Source organism: Rhyacophila brunnea, unplaced genomic scaffold (assembly GCF_057557595.1).
Source record: "Rhyacophila brunnea isolate RB1 unplaced genomic scaffold, BYU_Rbru_1.0 scaffold_3, whole genome shotgun sequence".
In the NCBI taxonomy this organism is placed as follows: Eukaryota; Metazoa; Arthropoda; class Insecta; order Trichoptera; family Rhyacophilidae; genus Rhyacophila; species Rhyacophila brunnea.
In genome coordinates this window covers 24519869-24539192 of record NW_028232965.1, presented here as the reverse complement: position 1 = coordinate 24539192, position 19324 = coordinate 24519869, and the positions used below count along the sequence as shown (strand labels likewise).

At 31.0% G+C, this 19324-nt stretch overlaps 1 protein-coding gene across 4 annotated transcripts in view; it reads right to left on the bottom strand.

Annotated features, from left to right (window-relative positions):
* Positions 1 to 324: 324 nt before the first annotated feature.
* Zasp66 (PDZ_signaling and DUF4749 domain-containing protein Zasp66) overlaps positions 325 to 19324 on the bottom strand; it is a 66225-nt gene continuing 47225 nt past the window's right edge. For 3 of the 4 annotated variants that reach the window (XM_085952896.1, XM_085952897.1, XM_085952895.1), the window contains 7 exons: positions 9133 to 9276; positions 8615 to 8665; positions 7610 to 7698; positions 6259 to 6294; positions 5340 to 5490; positions 3681 to 3731; positions 325 to 770 (listed from right to left, as the gene is read on the bottom strand). In XM_085952896.1, coding sequence (XP_085809022.1) covers positions 684 to 770; positions 3681 to 3731; positions 5340 to 5490; positions 6259 to 6294; positions 7610 to 7698; positions 8615 to 8665; positions 9133 to 9276 — 609 coding nt within the window. In that variant the 3' untranslated portion in view covers positions 325 to 683. The remainder of the gene's footprint in view (positions 771 to 3680; positions 3732 to 5339; positions 5491 to 6258; positions 6295 to 7609; positions 7699 to 8614; positions 8666 to 9132; positions 9277 to 19324) is intronic. The other variant, XM_085952898.1, reaches the window with a different exon arrangement.

Here is a 19324-nt window from a genome sequence, read left to right as displayed (position 1 = left end):
TAACTTTTCAATGTGATCTATGTATTTGTATATTTGTTGCGGGAAATTGGAAAGTAGCAATACTTCCAGGAAAATTATATGCAAAATTAAATAATATCACATTATTGTTATATTAGAATAGTTTCGTTTTATTTTCAACAGAATATTGTGAACATCTTAAACGCTAGATATCAGTAAACAATAATTTAGAAAATAAATACTTAAATTATAATAATGAATCATATTCTGAAGTCAATTCAAGTGTAAACATTAAAAAATTGTTCGAAGAATAGTGTTCATATTTGACTAGATAGTACACTCTGCTTGAAATAAATAAATAAATAATAATAATAATAAAATGTATTAAAACTAAAAATCAAATAACAAAAATAACGTTAAAAATAATATTATTAATTTCGAATAACAACAACTAAATAAGTATTTTTTTTTAAACAATAGTGTGAAGTAGGTATATTTTTATTCTAGATAATTTAGCTTACTTTATATGGGTTGATATAATATGTAGTCATAACAATATTGTCTAAAAGGCGTTGTTGTTAGGCTTTCGTTGTGCATACTAAAGCATTTTAATGGATGTGAGCAGACGTAAAATAATTCACTATACAAAATGAACGGATTAAATCCACAAGAAGTACAACAGTAAAATAATAAATAAATTATATTTTAACAGGATATCAGGTAATTTAATAGTCGGTCTCCCCTAAAACGTGGTACATGAGCCTCTTGAAGGAGTTTGATTGGTGGATGGTCTCGTCGTTGAGTGTGCTCACCTGAAAATGTAAAAGGACATTTTTTAGTAGAGTAGCAACTCGCATTAATTGCAGGGTCAGTAATTTTAGCAGGTGAGGTAAATTACCCATATCTTTTGCTCTCACTTAATTTAAGTTTGGTTGCCACACTCGCACTATAATGTATCTTAACGTTTAAATAATAAATGCGATAGATAGAAAATCGGTCGTAAGTGACGAATTTTATATGATTAACGTAAACAACTTATTATCGGATTAATATATCTCTATATATATAAAAATCTCGTGTCACGGTGTTTGTGGTCGCACTTCTCCGAAACGGCTCGACCGATTTTTATGATTTTTTTATGTATATTTGTTAGGTATGAGAATAGGTCAACAAGTATATTTCATACGGCTAGATAATTGGGGTATCTCTATCCAGAAAAAAATTTCTTTTATTTTTTTGACAATTTTTTTTTTGTATTTTTTTTTATTTGGCATCAAAAATACCTATAATTCCAAATTTTCACCCTCCTACCCCCACCCTCCAATTTTTAAATCGCGATTTTAGTATTTTTGTATGGACAAATTTAACCGTCGTTCGTATTTCAAACATAACGAAATTATTTATGTTGTTGAATGACAGATAGCGCTACGTCCTAGAAGAATTCAAGAGAAGCGTCGCGTCATTTTGACATTTCATTCGGCATATCACAACGCAGTGCGTGCAAAATTTTGTACGATTTATTTTAATTTATCTATTTGTGTGCATGTATTACAGTGAACAATGCCAGCAAGACGCAAGGGGGCCCATTTGGGCCCAACGAATAAAGCAACAAACATGCAAAATAGTAGAGCAGAAAAAACAGACGAACAAATCCAACAAGATAACGAAAATGTGCGTGTGAGCATGTCGCAATTGCATACATCTCAATCACAAGAGGCATGAGCTGAACGAAATCAACAACGACAATTGGAACGGAACCAAGCGCGCCGGTTCGTAGTTAACACACACAGAGCAAATGACAGACTACGCCAACAAGTACATCGAGCATTTACATCCGCTTCGTTCCTTCGTCTCGCATTCAAGTATGAGCCAGATATTGAATATTCCGCTCATCCGAAAGTGCTGATTGGTGCTATGGACAAAGAATGTCCCCATTGGCATGCGCTCAAATTCAAACATGAGTCAGCCGGGATGTGTTGCGCATCAGTAAAAGTGCAACTACCAGAAATTGAGATACCACCATAACCATTGAACGGCTTGCTCATCGTCACGGTTCCATATTCAAACCTGTTCCTGAAATCCATTCGCACATTCAATGCATGCTTCCAAATGACTTCATTCGGGGCAACAGAAATAGTTCACAATACTGCGGCAATGGTCAACAATTCCATTCAACGTTCAAAATCAAAGGCCAAGTGTACCACAAAGTAGGCTCATTGCTGCCAATGCCAAACGAACCACATATTTTTTTACAAATCTACTTCATGGCGGTGAGGACATCAATCGTGTGGATGCACGTTGCGGCTACAATAACCTCAATTCGCCTAATGCCAGGCGCATCGTTGGCGAACTGGGGGTCTATTCTATACTTATCGATCGCTTAAGTGATGAAGTGATAAATACGACGGCTAACTAGGGTAGGTTTGTATCAAAGTATTAGCACTTATTGTAACAATTACAATAAATTTGTTGTAATTGTTGCAATAAGTGCTATATTTTAACAGCACCCCTCTTGCTGTTAAAATATATCAATTATTGCAACAATTGCAATCAATTTATTGTAATTGTTACAATAAGTGCTAATACTTTGATACAAACCTACCCTAAGTTTGATAATATTTATCACTTTATCACTTTAGCGGTCGATGAGTAAAGAATAGACTCGCTGGACGCCCTATTTAATGAGCACAATGAATTATTGAAATTCTTCAAATCACACATGCACGAATTGCAAAGTGACAATCACGCTATTGTCATCAATCCTGATAAAACACCAGCTGGAGAGCACGTGCGTCGATTCGATGCGCCTGTTGTTGACGACGTTGCTGGGATCATGGTTGGTGACCACACATCGACGCGAGAAATCGTGATTCGAAGAAGAAATATAATCTGGAGTTCATCGCTGACACACACCGTTCATACGACGCTCTCCAATATCCGCTATTTTTTTGGAAGGGACAAGACGGATATAATATATAATCAGAACATCATTATACATTTTGAATTGAGAAAATGAATGGTTGGTGTTTTTTTTTGTTTTTATCGGCGGTCATCGTCTACAGCGCTCCATTCCTCTTTCTGTCATAGATCCCATCCCCACACACTTACAATACATTCGTTATTTTTTATTTAACAACCAAAATATTCACTAGAAATAATTTATATGGCAGAACAACGTTTGCCAGGTCAGCTAGTATATATATAGGATTAAAGATCCGCACCGAATTATAAAGTAATACCCCATTTACACGTGCATGAATTTACTGCTGACAGCAAGTATTATCGCAGCCATAACAAGAAAATGTACGTGTAAACATGTATTATCCTGCAGTTGCAAGATTGCATGCATGAATCAAGAAAGTTCGGAAGCTTCTGAATTTTCATGCGACAGTTGGGATTTTATCGATCTGTGCCTGCGCAGTAGAACGATAGTGGAGAACCTGCCGACAAAAACGAACTACACCGCGGAGAGACTCATTTTGAGGTTAACCGATTTTTACGATCTGTCAAATAGTACCATAAAATGTCAACATCGCGTCTCGCTTTCTCTTGAAGAATGAGATTGGTGAGACAGTCAGCACTTTGACGTGTAAACTGTTATTGTCACGATAGTTTAAAATACGCACTATCGCTGCCAGTAAATCCATGCACGTGTTCAGGCGCTATAAGTGTAAAATTGAATGACGATTTAAACGTAAAGTGTTAATTATTGTATAACTTACATATGTATTTTTAGGTTGCTGCTGTTGTTGCTGAGGTTGGGGAACAGGTTTCTTAAAAATAAAATTAAAAATCGCATTAAACTCTGTATCTAAAGCCGCCTCCGCACGATGCGTCGTAGGTTGTCGGTTATAATGCGGTCCGCAGGTTCACAGCACGTCGACCGACTGCACACATTCAACACGTATGTTGTATAATAATTCTATAATATGTAATGCACTAAAACCGACGAGCTTTGACGCATCGTCTGGAGCCGTCTTAAGAATCGTACAATAAATCGTACAATAAGTATGAATATTCTTTTCTTCAGGTTCTTCTCAAAGATTGGTTTATTTTTAATATCTGGGGGAATGCTTAAAATTATTCATTTCCCATTGTTCCATTTGAGCAAAAAAAACATCATTCGAGTCATTTTTAATTAAACTCTCTGATAAATAACTTATGGCCTATTTATAAATTTAAGAACCTTTTGGATAACTATGCAATGGGTGTACATTATATAAGGTACCACCTATTTCAATATGGAAACGATGATGAAGCAAAACGATATATTATGTATTTGTTTGGGTGAATTAATAAACTTTATCCCATACTTATGTACGTTAACCATTTTGGATTTAAAAATCAAATGCCCTAAAAAGCAGGCCCTAACCGCTTCACTGACTTCCTGGTCTCTTGACATTGAATCTCTTGGAATTTTGGAACATTGGAATTGAAACTTTGCATGCATTACACCAAGACAAGTCCCAATACGCACGGAGTTATTTTAATGTGCATTTTATTTCTTCATACTGAGTACGATAATATTATTATAATGAACGCCCCGAACAGGTAGGTACTAGTATTTTCTAACTCCTTATTGTGTTATAATAATTAGTATGCAAAGTTTTTCGTAAAAAAGAAGATAGATTATAGTACATATATTATACTACCTGTACCTACTTATATCTTATTTAGTAGGAGAAAACCCTTCAGACAGTCAGCCCAACGACAGCCATTGATTGGCATAATCCTTGAAATGTTTTGTAAAATCACAGGGAACCATTATCTGATGGTTCGTAAGACAGGTCCAAGTATGTTTACTTTTTTCCAAATCTCTCGGAAGAATCACTGCTCTACCAAGAGGCAAATTTGAGGATACTCACGTTGTAGGCTTATATAATATGAAAAACTAAGTTTTCACAAAATTATTGAACAAAACGTTACACATGTTTGAAATGCAGCATACGGTATATGATCTTTTACTGATGAATTACTTCCACGTTAATGTTAGATTGAAACTCTTCAATTATTGTATAGTCAAGTGGATTTTGATAAAATAGGGAAGAAGCACTCTTGTATCAAGATCCGAAAAATACTACTGGAGTTTGCAGAAAATATATCCGCTGAAAAATTGTGTGAGAATGGAGATTTAATCTATTCTTTTACTTTTTGACACCTTGCTTTGCGTACTTTGGAATTTTAAAGAATGTTTAAAAATGTAGAGTCTATTCTTCACTTCCGGGCCGTATAAAATTAGGTTAGGGGTGGACTGATTTCAACCACGGGCCGTAGTTTGGCGAAACCTGCTCTACGATATCGGTTACATTGCTATTATTTGATAGATTTAGGATATTGCGTGTATTAAAATATGTCTGTTGTATAATGTAAGTTATATTTACCTTAACATGGGCTGTTTTGGGAACCGGGACCGCGAACACTTTAGTCTGCACAGGTATCGTTACTTCTTGGACGTGGTCGCCGTATGAATCCTCTTGAAGTGCTTTGTAAGTCTCAGATTTTGCAGGGTCATATAGGACCGTTTTCTTGTAGCTATGGGTAGTGTCACAAGAGGTATAATGTAGGGGGGGTCATATCCACAAAAAGAAAATGTTAATTGTGTTTAAAAGCGCAGTAATAGATAAAAATGTTTTTTTAATCAACGGTTTGTAAACAAATCTCGCGAAAGTTTAAATATATTTTAAACATTTTGAATTTGTGTTAATTTTTGTTATTCACAAAAAAATTTACGTAAAATGTGTCCATGTACGTGTGTGTATTTTTAGTTAACGCAAATTTGAAATAAAATGTTATTTTTTTTTAGAATAAATTAAGTAATTTTGAGCAGGTTAATTTTCGCGTTTGTTAGTAGAATGGAGGTTATTTTGAAGTATTTGTTGTTTTTGTTTGATGAATGAAAGATCAATGAAAATACTAAAATTAATGATGTAGAAAATGATCATTATGGATGAATATAACTTAAAATACTTAATTTCTAAATAAATTAATTAAATATTAAAATGTTTATACATTGGTTAGTTATAATATATTAAGACTAATGTGATTGCATATTCCATATATGTGTAATAATTAAACGCCCCAAGAAAAATATGTAAAAGCATAAAAGCATTTTGTAACTGAATGTGACACTTGGTGAAAGCATATTCTCATCACCAATAAATGTATTTAATAAGTATTATTTTTTTAAGACAAGTAATAAAATGTATTTAGTATTGAAACCATAAAACGAGATGAAAAAAATATTATTGGTAAGCATTAGGGCGAGTATATTCTTTTTGCTTCTACTTATAATACACTTGCCTCTTAGACTTAACGGGTCTTCCTAGATAACCATTTCTATTTTAGAAAACAAAAATGACAATACATTAGTATTTATTTCACCATTCAATTAAACTGTAAAATAAAAGAAATTTTGAAATAAAATAATAAATATGTAAACATTATGTGTAGTATTTTTTAAATCCATTTCATATTGGACGTTGTTTGTAAAAATATTTTAGAAATAATAACTACAATATTATTACTATACTCAATCCTAATCAGGATGACACTTTAAATTACTCTCGTGCCATTATTAGTCAATAAAAAATTAGTGCAGTATATTTTTAACAATACGATGCAACATTTTACAAGCGTCTGATCGTATTTCAATTACAATCATTTTTATTATTTTATTTGTAGTATTCTTGATTAATTAATCAATTGAAGAAAAAAAACTTATTGACGGACTATGTCGTCAATTCATAGTTAAACTACGTAACTGACTGATGTATGAATGTTACATACATCAAAGATACGTATATACAATTTTACGGGAATGGGACAACTGGACGCCAGGACAATTGGACGCCGCACTATCGTAGACACGTAAACAGAACGTAGAAGAGGAATTTTAACCAGTTTCTATTTACTACTTAGTAGTTTTAATTCATTTTACTCTTTAAAATGTTTTTTTATTGATGATTGAGAATCACCATGCCTAACGCTTTATATAAAAATAAAAAACTCTTTTTTCGTTGGAACTTAAACATATGCACGATTTAATCATTATTTACGTGTGCATATTTAAATTCTCACCAACTATTAAATCATAATATAACAATTTAAATATAAATAATAATATTAAATATATTTTTTTAAATTACCTATAAGTACCTAACGTCTATTTATTTTCATATCGCGTGACGTCCAGTTCACCCGCGGCAAAATCGTCCTATACCCAATTTTACGTAGTTAAAAAACAGGGACAGCGTGTCCGATTTATCTAAATGACTTATAGGTGTATATACTATAATCATGAAAACAGAATTCAACGACTTCAGTATACGTATTTTCAGATATACCTTAGTATATTGTTACGGCTTATGTATTATTTATGCTGAGGTCGGCTTAATTATATTATTATTGTAACTTTTTATAAATGTTGATATTAAATATTTTAATAGCAGTAATAATAACTATTTATCTATTTTTCAGTAGTGGTTAACTAATTTTTACAAAAAGTTATATTTAAAAGAAAATGTGTAGTATATAATATATTATCGCATTGTTGTTTGTTATAAAATCCGTAGAATTGAGTATGTATAATTATTATTTTTATGATTAAATATATCAGTAAAATATATCATTATGTTTTAATCCTTATACTTACGGCACAGTATTTGTGTCCCTTCTGATTGTGTCGGCAATATTTGCGTCGGAATAAAGGCCGAGCGGAGAATTGAACTGCTTGTGTGCGTACTGAAATATAAAAAGGATAAAATAAGAAAAGGAAAACAAAAAAAACAAACACACTGAATATGAAAAATGATTACATCCAAACAGAAGAGTTAAAATGGTGATTAAATTATTTCAATGTATTACAATATAATATTATTGTGAACTGTTAAAACAGAAAATACACCAATCTCATGAAAATCATCATCAGTTATTTTATGAGTTATGTTTTTCAGTCAATCGTCATTATTTGAGTGCTTTTTAAGCTGAAAATATTAATAATAATTGAATTATTAGCGATTATTTAATCTGTGTAGAAGTTTTTGATGTATTTTGTGCTGTTTGATATGTTTATGTTTGAATTGTGTATGTACCTAAACGTGTATTGTGATTTCCTATGATAATAATATTCACGTTAAACACCATAAATAAAATTAATATCCGATATTTATTATTAATACTATCATAGTATATTTATGTGTTGAAAACCCTTCACAAGTATTGGGTGCGTTTTATTAGTTTTTTTTTTAAATTTATTTTAGAGAATACAACCAAACGTGATTCAATAATGTATCTTGTTTGCCCGATAGCTATTAAATCACAAGTGGGTATAGTAGGTAGGTATTATGTATTAATATTTATTAAGATTAAATAAAAAATAATATTAATAATACAAGTTAATTAATAAAACTTTTTAACCGTAATGATTTTTTTTTAAATTTACACTTGTAGTTAAGATATATATTTCCATTAAAATAGTGTCATATATTTTTAATTAGAAGTATAGAAAAAATAGCAGGGTCTTTCTCGGTCCATTTATGAAGAATAGTGTGTAGTAGAAGTTGTCTGTTTTGTATGATTGAAAGCAAACACTGAGGAAAAACAAGTAAGGAAAACACGTCACACATCTTAATAATTGATATTTTTATATAATAAACACCTTAGCAGCAGCTTCGTCTCCGGCTACTCTCTGTAACATGGTGTCGGCCACCTAAATTTCATAACATACCATCATCACCAAATCATTTTTTTTCACATACTTATAACAGAAGGGAACATGTTTTCTGCTAGAACAATATTTTGAGAACTACCGGTTCACAATATTAACCGGTCTGAAAATGTACACAGACATGATATCCTTTTATTTTATCTGTTTATCTGAATATTTTTTTATATTAAGAAAATAATAGATTTCATAAAAAAAATAACTCTTTTACATAAACAAAAAAATGTAATTTGTGAAAACAAATTTCTTTGTGGTATAATAATACAGATTCATTCTTAAATTATTTCACCTGTATCTATGTATATTTTTATTATTATGAGTCTAAATGTATTTTCATATCAAACATGGTAGAAAGAATCATGTATCACTCGAATTCGATTTTCTCATTGGTACAACATCGGTAATTCATCGATATATTAACCATGTATAATAAATATGAAACAAATATTTACCCTTTGCTTCATGAGCACGTCATGGTCGTGGTGCGGTGCTGCCCGCATTGAGGGGTTCGGGTGGTGACGTAAATAGCTTTCTGTTGGTCCAGCTTCCTTCTTCACCTTGGCGCCAGGGAGCACCAAGGGCGTGGTCCTGTACGGCTACAGACACCCAACAATAATAAAAAAAAACGAGTATAGTCTCAGGCATAATACATAGTAAATTATCACTATGTTCCTATATTATATTGAACAGTCAAAGATAGCTTTAGTATGATCTAATCAGTATAATAATTTGAAATGTTTTGAAAAAAGAAAATGACATACGTCATATCATGACGTATTGACGTATCACATTAAAAAGATTCACGGATTCAATCTATCGTTAAAAATAGTGGGTAATTATGTTATCCTAAAATAATCTATATACTATAGTAAATCATCGGACTATCTCGTAAACCCATAAATCCCATTGAAATAAATATATTCACATTAAGTTAGTGATAATTATGTATGTTTTGTTAAACAAAAAAATTGCACTAGATCTTGGATTACCCTATTAACGAATATCATCTACATGTAGGTATGTGTATTCCTTTGCACCCATCTCGTCTAATCGTTTCAAAACCAATCCACAATACTTCCTAGTCCATAAAATAAAAATAAATGTCATCCTACTAAATAGGTAGGTATCTACTGAATCTTTGTCATTTTGTATATAAAGTTTATTCTTTGTTTTCCTTTTTTTGAATTTCGAACTTATATTTAAAATTCGAATTTGTCGAACTATGTCCTGAAAAAAGGGTTATTTAGGATTTGAGAGTTTTTCGAGATGGAACGACGTAATCCTAAATCAACATTAATTTACGCTCCAGAGCGTGACTGTTTGTAAGAGTTGGTTGTTAGTCATTTTCTCAAATCATGAAGAATAAATATTATATTCCCTGAATACAAACATACAAAATTATTGATTGAAAGAAAATATTAATAAAATTCGACACACGGGATTCGAACCCGTGAATCTGCTTTCCACGTCCCTGTTAGCACACTATATGAATATTAAAAAAAAATTCGGTTTGTTAAAATAAACTATACTATAGTACTACTTCCGGATTTTTCTAATGTAATGGCTTTAAAAATAGTAATTTTTGTATTCGCTAAAATATGGAATAAACCTATAGCACCTAGTTGATTTTTAAACTGAGAATACTGTTTGTTTGACTCACTAACTTACTGACTTTGATGTTTTCTTAAATTTCTAAAGAAAATATAAGTAGGTATGTAGCAAATGTTGTGTCAAGATAAATTGGCGTTTGTTGGCTCGTCACTAAAGTTGTCGTTAGCAATTTTGTTATTTGGCCCAAAAGTAATAGTGCCATTAGCAAATACAACGTATTTTAGTTTAGTATGTCTTTAAAAATCAGCTGATTTTAACTGAATTTTAACACCGAAAATTTACAGGTATTTTTACCCCGCGATCTATAAATATTATTGATGTCATAATGGTCACGTAACATTATTTTTGACCAGAAGGTATAATGCAGTAAAACAAACAAGTAAAGATTATGGAGTTCATGGAAATAATTTACTCTTAAAAACATTACAAAACTATCGTCACTCAGATGGTGGTTTGATTGAAATATATTGTTTTAATTGAAATAAAACACAATAGTAGTACCTATAGTATCTTAATCCATATAATTTGTTAAAGAGCAGGACTGATTTCATTCGCTTAGATGGATATGGAGATGGATACACAAATAATATTATAATGTTTACAATTAATTTATCAAGACCAATTTTATACAATATTCGATGAATATTTTGTGTTAAATAACAAAACAATTTAATCTACCTACGTCGTCAATCTACATCTTTATGATTTAGATTAAATTAAATTGTTTTTTTTTTATTTATTGTTTTACGTCTTAATAAATTAAGTGTTATCCAAATTTTTAGTTCTGGTCGTTATTAAATTATGTGGATAAATTAAAGAATATACTTCTTTAGTGAATTACACGTTAACTATATTATATTTATCTTATTTTTACAATACACCAAAAACAAATGCAATGTATGGCCTATTAGATCAAATTATCGTAGAAAAAACAACGGATGTTCAAACACATGAATTTTATTAGTTTGGATTCAGTTTGTATCTAATAAATTCAAAGTCACTGGGTAAAAAATATTTTTTACACGATATGTAGGCAAATACCTGTATTTTTTTTTCAAAAATAAAATAAATCGTATAACTTAGTAATTATTATTGACTGAAATTAATAAGTGAAATTTCGAGTGACAATTTTCTGTATGTACCATAAGAACGATTTTTTTTCCAAGATTAAAATAATATTTTTTTTGAATGTATTCAAAACCATTGTAATTGAGATGCAAATAAATTTATATTCAAATTGAAACTACTGAAACTTTCAAAAACTTGTCTTACAAGTCAATCCACATTATTAGATTTTAGGTAGGTATGTATGAAGTAGTGATTAAACGTCATTCTAATTTCATAATTATTTATTTTTGTCCTCTGTTCAAATGTTTACATGAGTAGGTTCCTCTTTATTAGCACGGTAATTTAGTGCATATTAGAATTTTCATTTGATGTTTCTGCATTGCAATACGATGGCCATGAAAATTTGTTTATGAATGTGATTTTCCATAATGGCGATTTCTGAAAGCGTTCCAACAATCTTGAATAAACGTTGACCCATTTTGACAGTTCTATATTTGAATCCTTGGTAGTTGCGATTTCGCACGCATTTAATTCCAATGCGTTCTATTTTACCACAAGACCTAAGATTAACCCACTTAGAATTTAAGGTTCGCATAGGTGTGTGTCTAGGTCACCGAGTGATGCAACGCACCTGTCCCAAGAGAAATACAATGTCTGCTACAAGCTACAATGCATAACAATAAAAACAAAACAAAGTTTACATGCATTTATACCCTATTCAACTAATGTCAAAATTCTTAAATACAATTTTATTTGTGTTTTAATGAGCGAGACATTATAATTAATATTAGATAATATTATATTGTTTAAATTTGTGCATTACCATAAAGGATTTTAACCTAGATATTGTTAACTGACATTATTAATGTAAAACTTTCACATTATGGTCGTCTCTGTATGTGCGAGGTAAACTACAGGTGTCCAAATTAAGCAAAATTGGGATCATACTACATATCCAGCAGTAAATCACAATGTCTTTAATAAAAAATAAAGTCTGATTTGGGCATTAAAAAAATTTAAAACAAAAAATTCTAAATTATAAATAAATGATATTATGTCTGAAGCGTGAAAAATCACTAATTTGTCTCTTTTTTGAAGTTGCAACAGACTGATTTTTCAACAATTTATTATTGTATTATGTAAATTCGAAATATACATAAAATGCCATAAACTTAACAATAACTGAACATTTTGTATACTATAATAGTGATTCTTATATGAATTTGTATATGGGCCAATTGAATGCAGCAGCTTTTAGCTTTATTTGACCAACGAATATGAGTACCTAGATGTTATATGCCGGCATTATTATTTTTGTTGTGCATTCAAATAATATTTATACAAGCAATAAACTTACGTTTACTATTATGAAGTTATATTTTTTATTGAGGTAAGTATACTCGTACCCACTTTACATATGATATTATTTGAATTACGTAAGTTTTCTAAAGCATGTGTTTTTTTAAATCTCACATTGTAGCATTTATCTTTTTAATATTATCAGGATCAATTACATTTTGCCATAAATTCTACGATTATTAATATTTTGTTTTCAAATCTTGATCGAAAGAACTGTTGCCATTTCGCTGTAATATAAACTTGTCGAGCAGTCCAGAAATAGTTTCGCTTCAGTGTCGACGGAATCGTTCGTCTTTTGCTTATAGAATAGGTGTTGGTGTGTTGGAATGTTTCATCACTGGCCTTCCACAAAATGCCACGTAAAAAGCATACCGACTTAATGTAAAGTTATTTAAAGGATGTATCCGATACAAGCGATTGAATGTTCCATTCGATTTTCAATCGAGTGCTATTTATCGATCCACAGCATCCAAATGTAGTTTTATGTTTACAATAGTTAATCTTTTATCGGATCATAAATCGTTCACCGTTTTATGATTGTAGATAATATAAATACATCCATAAAAATAAATATTTTTCGCGTCATTGTAATGTACGCATTGAATCCTACGTGTTTTTTTTCAGTCCGATCTAATAAACTCTGTGATTTAAATAGCATAATGAGGTAAGAGCGAAATGAATTCAAGGAGAAATAAAAATGACCGAGAGCAAGGCGAAATTATTTCTATAAATAATTAAAACACTAAGAAACAAGTGTAAACATTTTAATATTACGTGATTGCCAACAAACAAATCTAGGACTACATACTCCAATTTATTTCTTTAGTCGAGACGTTATGTAAATTTTTAATACGCAGAAATAATCTATTTCGCTTTTCAGTATTATTGAAATTTAAATATATTACTTAACTCTCACCATCCACTTGATTTTTAAATTTAAATTAATCATTTGCAAGCTATTATCAATTAGCATTGTTTGCGATATTTCAATTACTTAGTCAAAACTTAGCAATGTAACTGTAGTCGAAATATAAAGTTAATAAGTAATTTTCTAGGATAACTGTCATTGTTTATTTAAATCAAATGATGGTTATATATATTACATGTATGGTCTATTTTGTAGCGTACAAACAATATTAGGGTCTTTTAATATCGTTTCTTGTAAAAAAATATTTAAAAAACGCCGTATTAGTAATTTTATTAGGTTAGCTTTAATATATTATTTGTTGACACGTCTAATTGAGATCATATTATAATCCAAGCGATGGTAAATAAACAGGAATAAATAGATTCACTGTTTCATCACAAAACAAAGGTTTTCCATATATTCCGCGTTAGTAAATTGTCATGGAGTTGTTATGATAACGAACCCAGAGTGATGCTGATTCCTCGTCAGTACTTGCGTAGCTATTATTTCTGATCACAAACATTTTGACACTTGCGAGAACTACTGTCGCACTTGTGAGACTGGTTACTGTGGACAACCACTTAAACCACTCGCCGCGAGGGAGTTTGTCGGAAAAGCCTGGAAAACTGGACTAACAGTCTTGCGTGCGTGGCCAGCGAGTTGGTTAGTTGCAGGGGGCGATTCGCTTACGACTGGGCGGCACCCAGCGCCGGAGCGTGGGCGTCCGCAGTGGGACGAAACCGAATAACACGGGTGAAGCGAAAATAATTATTTCATATATAAGATATTCTCTCTTCGTCAATACGTTGCGAGTTGTTTTTTCGATTTTAAGATCGAAACGAATTCTCAAAGTACATTAATGTGACTGCTATTGGTGTCTGGTGTTGGAAAACTTTTGGAATGAAAAAGCTTATTTTCAACGTTTGACTTGTAGCGATGTTCACTAATTTTAAGATAAACGACTATAGAATTGGCCATGATTGATTTTTGAATTCGCTTGACATAATATATCGATGATTACGGCATTTATGTTAAAAATGACCACAATATTACCTTCAAGGAAAAAGCTCAGTAAAATAATTCTTATATCATCACTGTTTTTTGAACCCGGTGGTGCTACAATATTTGAAGGACATTCGAAAAAGTTATTTAGTATAATAACACAAACATAGTTATAATGATTTATCGGTACTTCGCGCATTATTGCCAACCATTTTATTGTTAAAGTATGTATACTATAATTATAATTCACGAACTGTAAGGGATAAGATAGTTGTTATGTAAAAATATACGTAGTAGTCGAAATATCTGAATTATATATATTTTTTTAAATCATAATAAACTGTACAGGAGGCCAATGTTTGAGTGGAGATACAGCGCAATTGAAAGAAAAATAATAATATAAACAAAATATTTTGCATATAATATAATATTATGTCATTGAGAAGGAAAAGACAAGTGTCTTCTGACTGTGAAAATCTAAAAGGAAAATTTCGACTTTCAGTTTAGGCAAGCTGAGTTTAAAGTGAGTTACGCCAGGTAAATATCTCAAAATAAGTACCTGCTAAGACATTTTAAGTGGAGAAAACTTGTATAAATGATAATGTGCTAGTTTATCTTTTTAACGCCCACGATGGCCGAACGGCTTACGCGTCGGCTTATAATGTCGTAGGTCCTAAATCTGGATCTGGTAAATACATATAATGCTTTCCAATGAGTGTTTGGAGTCAGACTATGGACTTAGTAGGTTTAGAAAGTGGCTAACATCCATTTCGCGTAGTTATAGTAGTAAAAATATTAAGTATAAAAATCTACCCGGTATCTATATATAACAAAACATACACCTTCATATACTAAATGTATGTACAGTGTTTCAGTATTATATACGAATATAATTATAAAAAATGTAGATCTGGTAAAAATAAAATAAATCTGAATCCATGGCTGTCATCGTACTGTAAAAGCTACCGAAGCCCAATAAAGAATTTTGGCGGTTCTGAAAAATCTCAACTAAATCCATCGATGACGTTCAATATAACGAAGTCTACCCCCTAAGCTTAGAGAAGAGTCATTATTTTCCTGGAAAACATTTGCCAATTAAATCAAAAGGCGTGCTATTGAATGAGCGTCACTGAAGCGTTTCTTGTCACTCGGTCTAAAAATGAAATATTGTTTAACGATATATTTATTCTTCCCGCCACAACAAAGGCGAAATATCTTGTCAAAAATCGAATGATTAATATTCATTCAAAGACTGCTGGAGTCAATATTTTGATTATCATAGGTATATTATATAATAATATACCTACATAAAAACATATTACTATTACCTGCTTGGAAACCTACCTAATTACTTATATCCATTGTATTTTTTCTAGACATAAGGTGGAAATACCCATTATGTTTTTATTTAAATAGACATTTAAATATGTAACGCTTTCTTTTAGTTGTAAAGAATCATAATGAACATCACTATCAATATTGTCTTCAGTCGAAGGTTTTCTAAAGCTCATCTTTAAAAACTTTTAAATTTTAAAATTAATTGAGAAAAAAACACATTTCAAAATGATACGGGTACGGCATATCCCTACCTTATATTATTACACCGAACCGCTTATATTTTGGTCATATTTTACGCAATAAGAAGTATGTTTTACTCCAACCTACACTGCAGGGAAAAGTAATGGGAAGCATCGATGTAGATAGAAGGAGATTCTTTTGGCTACGCAATCTCCGTAAGTGGCATAATATCCAAGGCGTTTACGATATGATACGACTGGCCGAGGATATGGAGGTGTGAAGACGGCACCAAAAGAAGAAGATATTATAATTGAACCATCTGACTTGGCCATATAGTCTCTACTGATTCTAAACCAGGGTAAATAATGGATGTTGGAAATGGTAATAACAACCCCATCTCGTTAAAACGGAACCGTTAGGAAAGTAAAAGAAACCGCAATGGAATTCATGGAAAATATTATACTTAACCATTTAAGACGCTTCTTGTAAATATACCGGAAAGAAAGGGGGTGAATTGGAAGACCTCTATATATTACTGAGATGACATTCGAGTGACAAGGGGAAGGTAGACGTTTCTTGGAAGCAGTCAAAACTCACATTTGATTGTAGTACCTATGGTGTTATATTATATAATATACACAAACACATAATATTTTTATTTTTAATTACTTAATATCTTATCATAATTGAATTGAAGGTCTGTTTGTGGTCGACTAAGTGAAAAGTCTGTCACCTAGCAAATAAATTTCTAATGACTTGACACATGCAATAGGTAGGTAGGTATATATTGTAAACGATGCAGTAAGGTGCCAAGATATGGTCGGATTATAGAAAATAAGCTGAACAAATTGGTGAGTAATTGGCAAAGAAGATATTGGAATCATTCACAGACATTCATTAAAATGAAAAAAAAATGGAATTTATTCTACGCAACCAGAAATGGTTTTGTTTGCTTTAAAATGAGTCCAAGAAAATATTTCGAGTATAAAAATATTACATTGATTATGTTAATATTCTAATTAATAATGAAATTAGGATAAAATAATAATAAATTTCACCAAGAATCAATAATAAAATGAATAGCAGCCATAAAATGCTAACATAATATATTGTTTGACATTCAAAATCTTAAACATTTCTAGGTGGATTGATGGATGGTACAAAGTTTAATTAATATTAAGAATGTCTCAAAGTGGTTTTAACTGGGTACCTATTGAGCCAATGTAATGAATATAATCCAAATAAACAAACACACGTGTTTGATTGATTTAATAATTGAGTTTAAAAACAACATTTTGAAAGCCAGCGTTGCAGTAAAATAAGAATTATCTTGTCTGCGAAATAATATATATAGCATACGATGAAATTTTCTATTTCCACCTTCAAAAAAACTTATTTCGTAGAATTCTCACGAACAGATATGCTTTTCATTAAATTTGTTTACGTTTTTTTTAGGTATTCAGACAGTGAATCGTATTATAAAATATTATTGAGGTTTTGCATTGCCTATTGCGAGACAGTTTTACACATTAAATACCTATTACGATCTCATCAAATCAACCCAAGCAAATTAGTAGGAATAATATTAATTGTTTATTGCAGAATACTCCATATTATGTGTTACAACGGCAATGTAGAGGAAACTAGGTGATTCATCCAATGTGTTACCTAGCTGCCTCATGGCTACCTAATGAAATCAAATTTCTTATTCATCACATATTAAAACACACGTTAACATTAAACTTTTACTCTTTTTAACCATTTAGTATTTTGTAACACGTTACCTTTTCAAATAATATGATGTAAGAAGTTTTTAGAATTTGGTCATCATAATTTCTAATGTCAAAAACGTTTTATAAACCAGTATGTACCTAGTATTATATAATTTATTATTATTAAATATTGAGACATAGTTATATTAAACTTTTAAGACAATTAAATTTCAGCGTTTGAATGATTTTTTCATAAAATAATAATACATGTTATAAATGACAATGAAAAAGTCTTTATTTTGTTAAAAAGACATTTTTTGTGACTGTTTTCCGTGGATGTATAAGTATTAAAAGGTTATAATTATTGAATAAAAATGACTTTTAACGAACACACTTCGTAAAGTTTACAAAAATAGTAATCATACTTGAAAGATATTTATACGTTTCCGTCGAATCATTGAATCACTGTCGGTTTTTTAGGCTAGATTTTATTTACTTGCTTAGTGCCTTGTTTTGAATGCAACACACATACATATTCGTCAAACCGTAAGAAGGTTTGAAAATCACATATCAAATGATCAATGTTAATAAAAAAATAAATCTTTAAATTTTGATCCAGCCAAGATTCTATCTCATCCTCTTCTAGCTTCATTGCAACTAAGCGTTAAAATTACCTGTGTGTTGCCTTTACTCAACAAAAAATATTCGTGGTCATAAATAATATGGACCCTTAAATTACTACTGTCGTCTGAGAGGTTACTTGATGGAATTTGAAATTAAATTCTAATTCGAGTAAGTTTTATAATACCCTACTTGAATCATTTTAGTGACCCGCGTTTACAACTTAAATTAATTAAAATTATTAATCCATAAACATACATAGATGACTATTCTTAATAAAATTGATTGTTTAAAGTAAGCAACATCTCAGTATATCGTAATACGCACATTTACGACAGATAGTAAGTAGGTAATGACTAAAGTTACCATATTATTTAATAAACGAATTGTCAATATAAAAAAATCATTCGTTACAATACATAAATACATCATTATGATACCATGCCCGTTCAAAATCGGTAAAAAATGTACAATTTTTTGGAGACGATAATATTGCAAGTTGCAAGATATGATAGAGTCGTAGACTTTCTACTTCAATTATACAGATGAAGACCTCTTTGTGGATTGGTAAGCGGTTTCCGATGGCATATCTATTGCCTCAGTGATATTGGTTGGTTTATTAATTAATAATTGGGTCATAATGATAGCCCTTGAGTTGAAGCGTAGGAATACCATTCTATCGTTTGGTCGACGATAGCGTTTTGCAACCAGGCTGAAAATATCTCACCGGTTACACGCGACACCCACGGACTTTGGTTCACATCCAAAACTTGGAATTTCGCGAGAGCATATTATATATTATTATATCAGATGGACAGGGTGGATCAAGATTTTGAATATCATAAT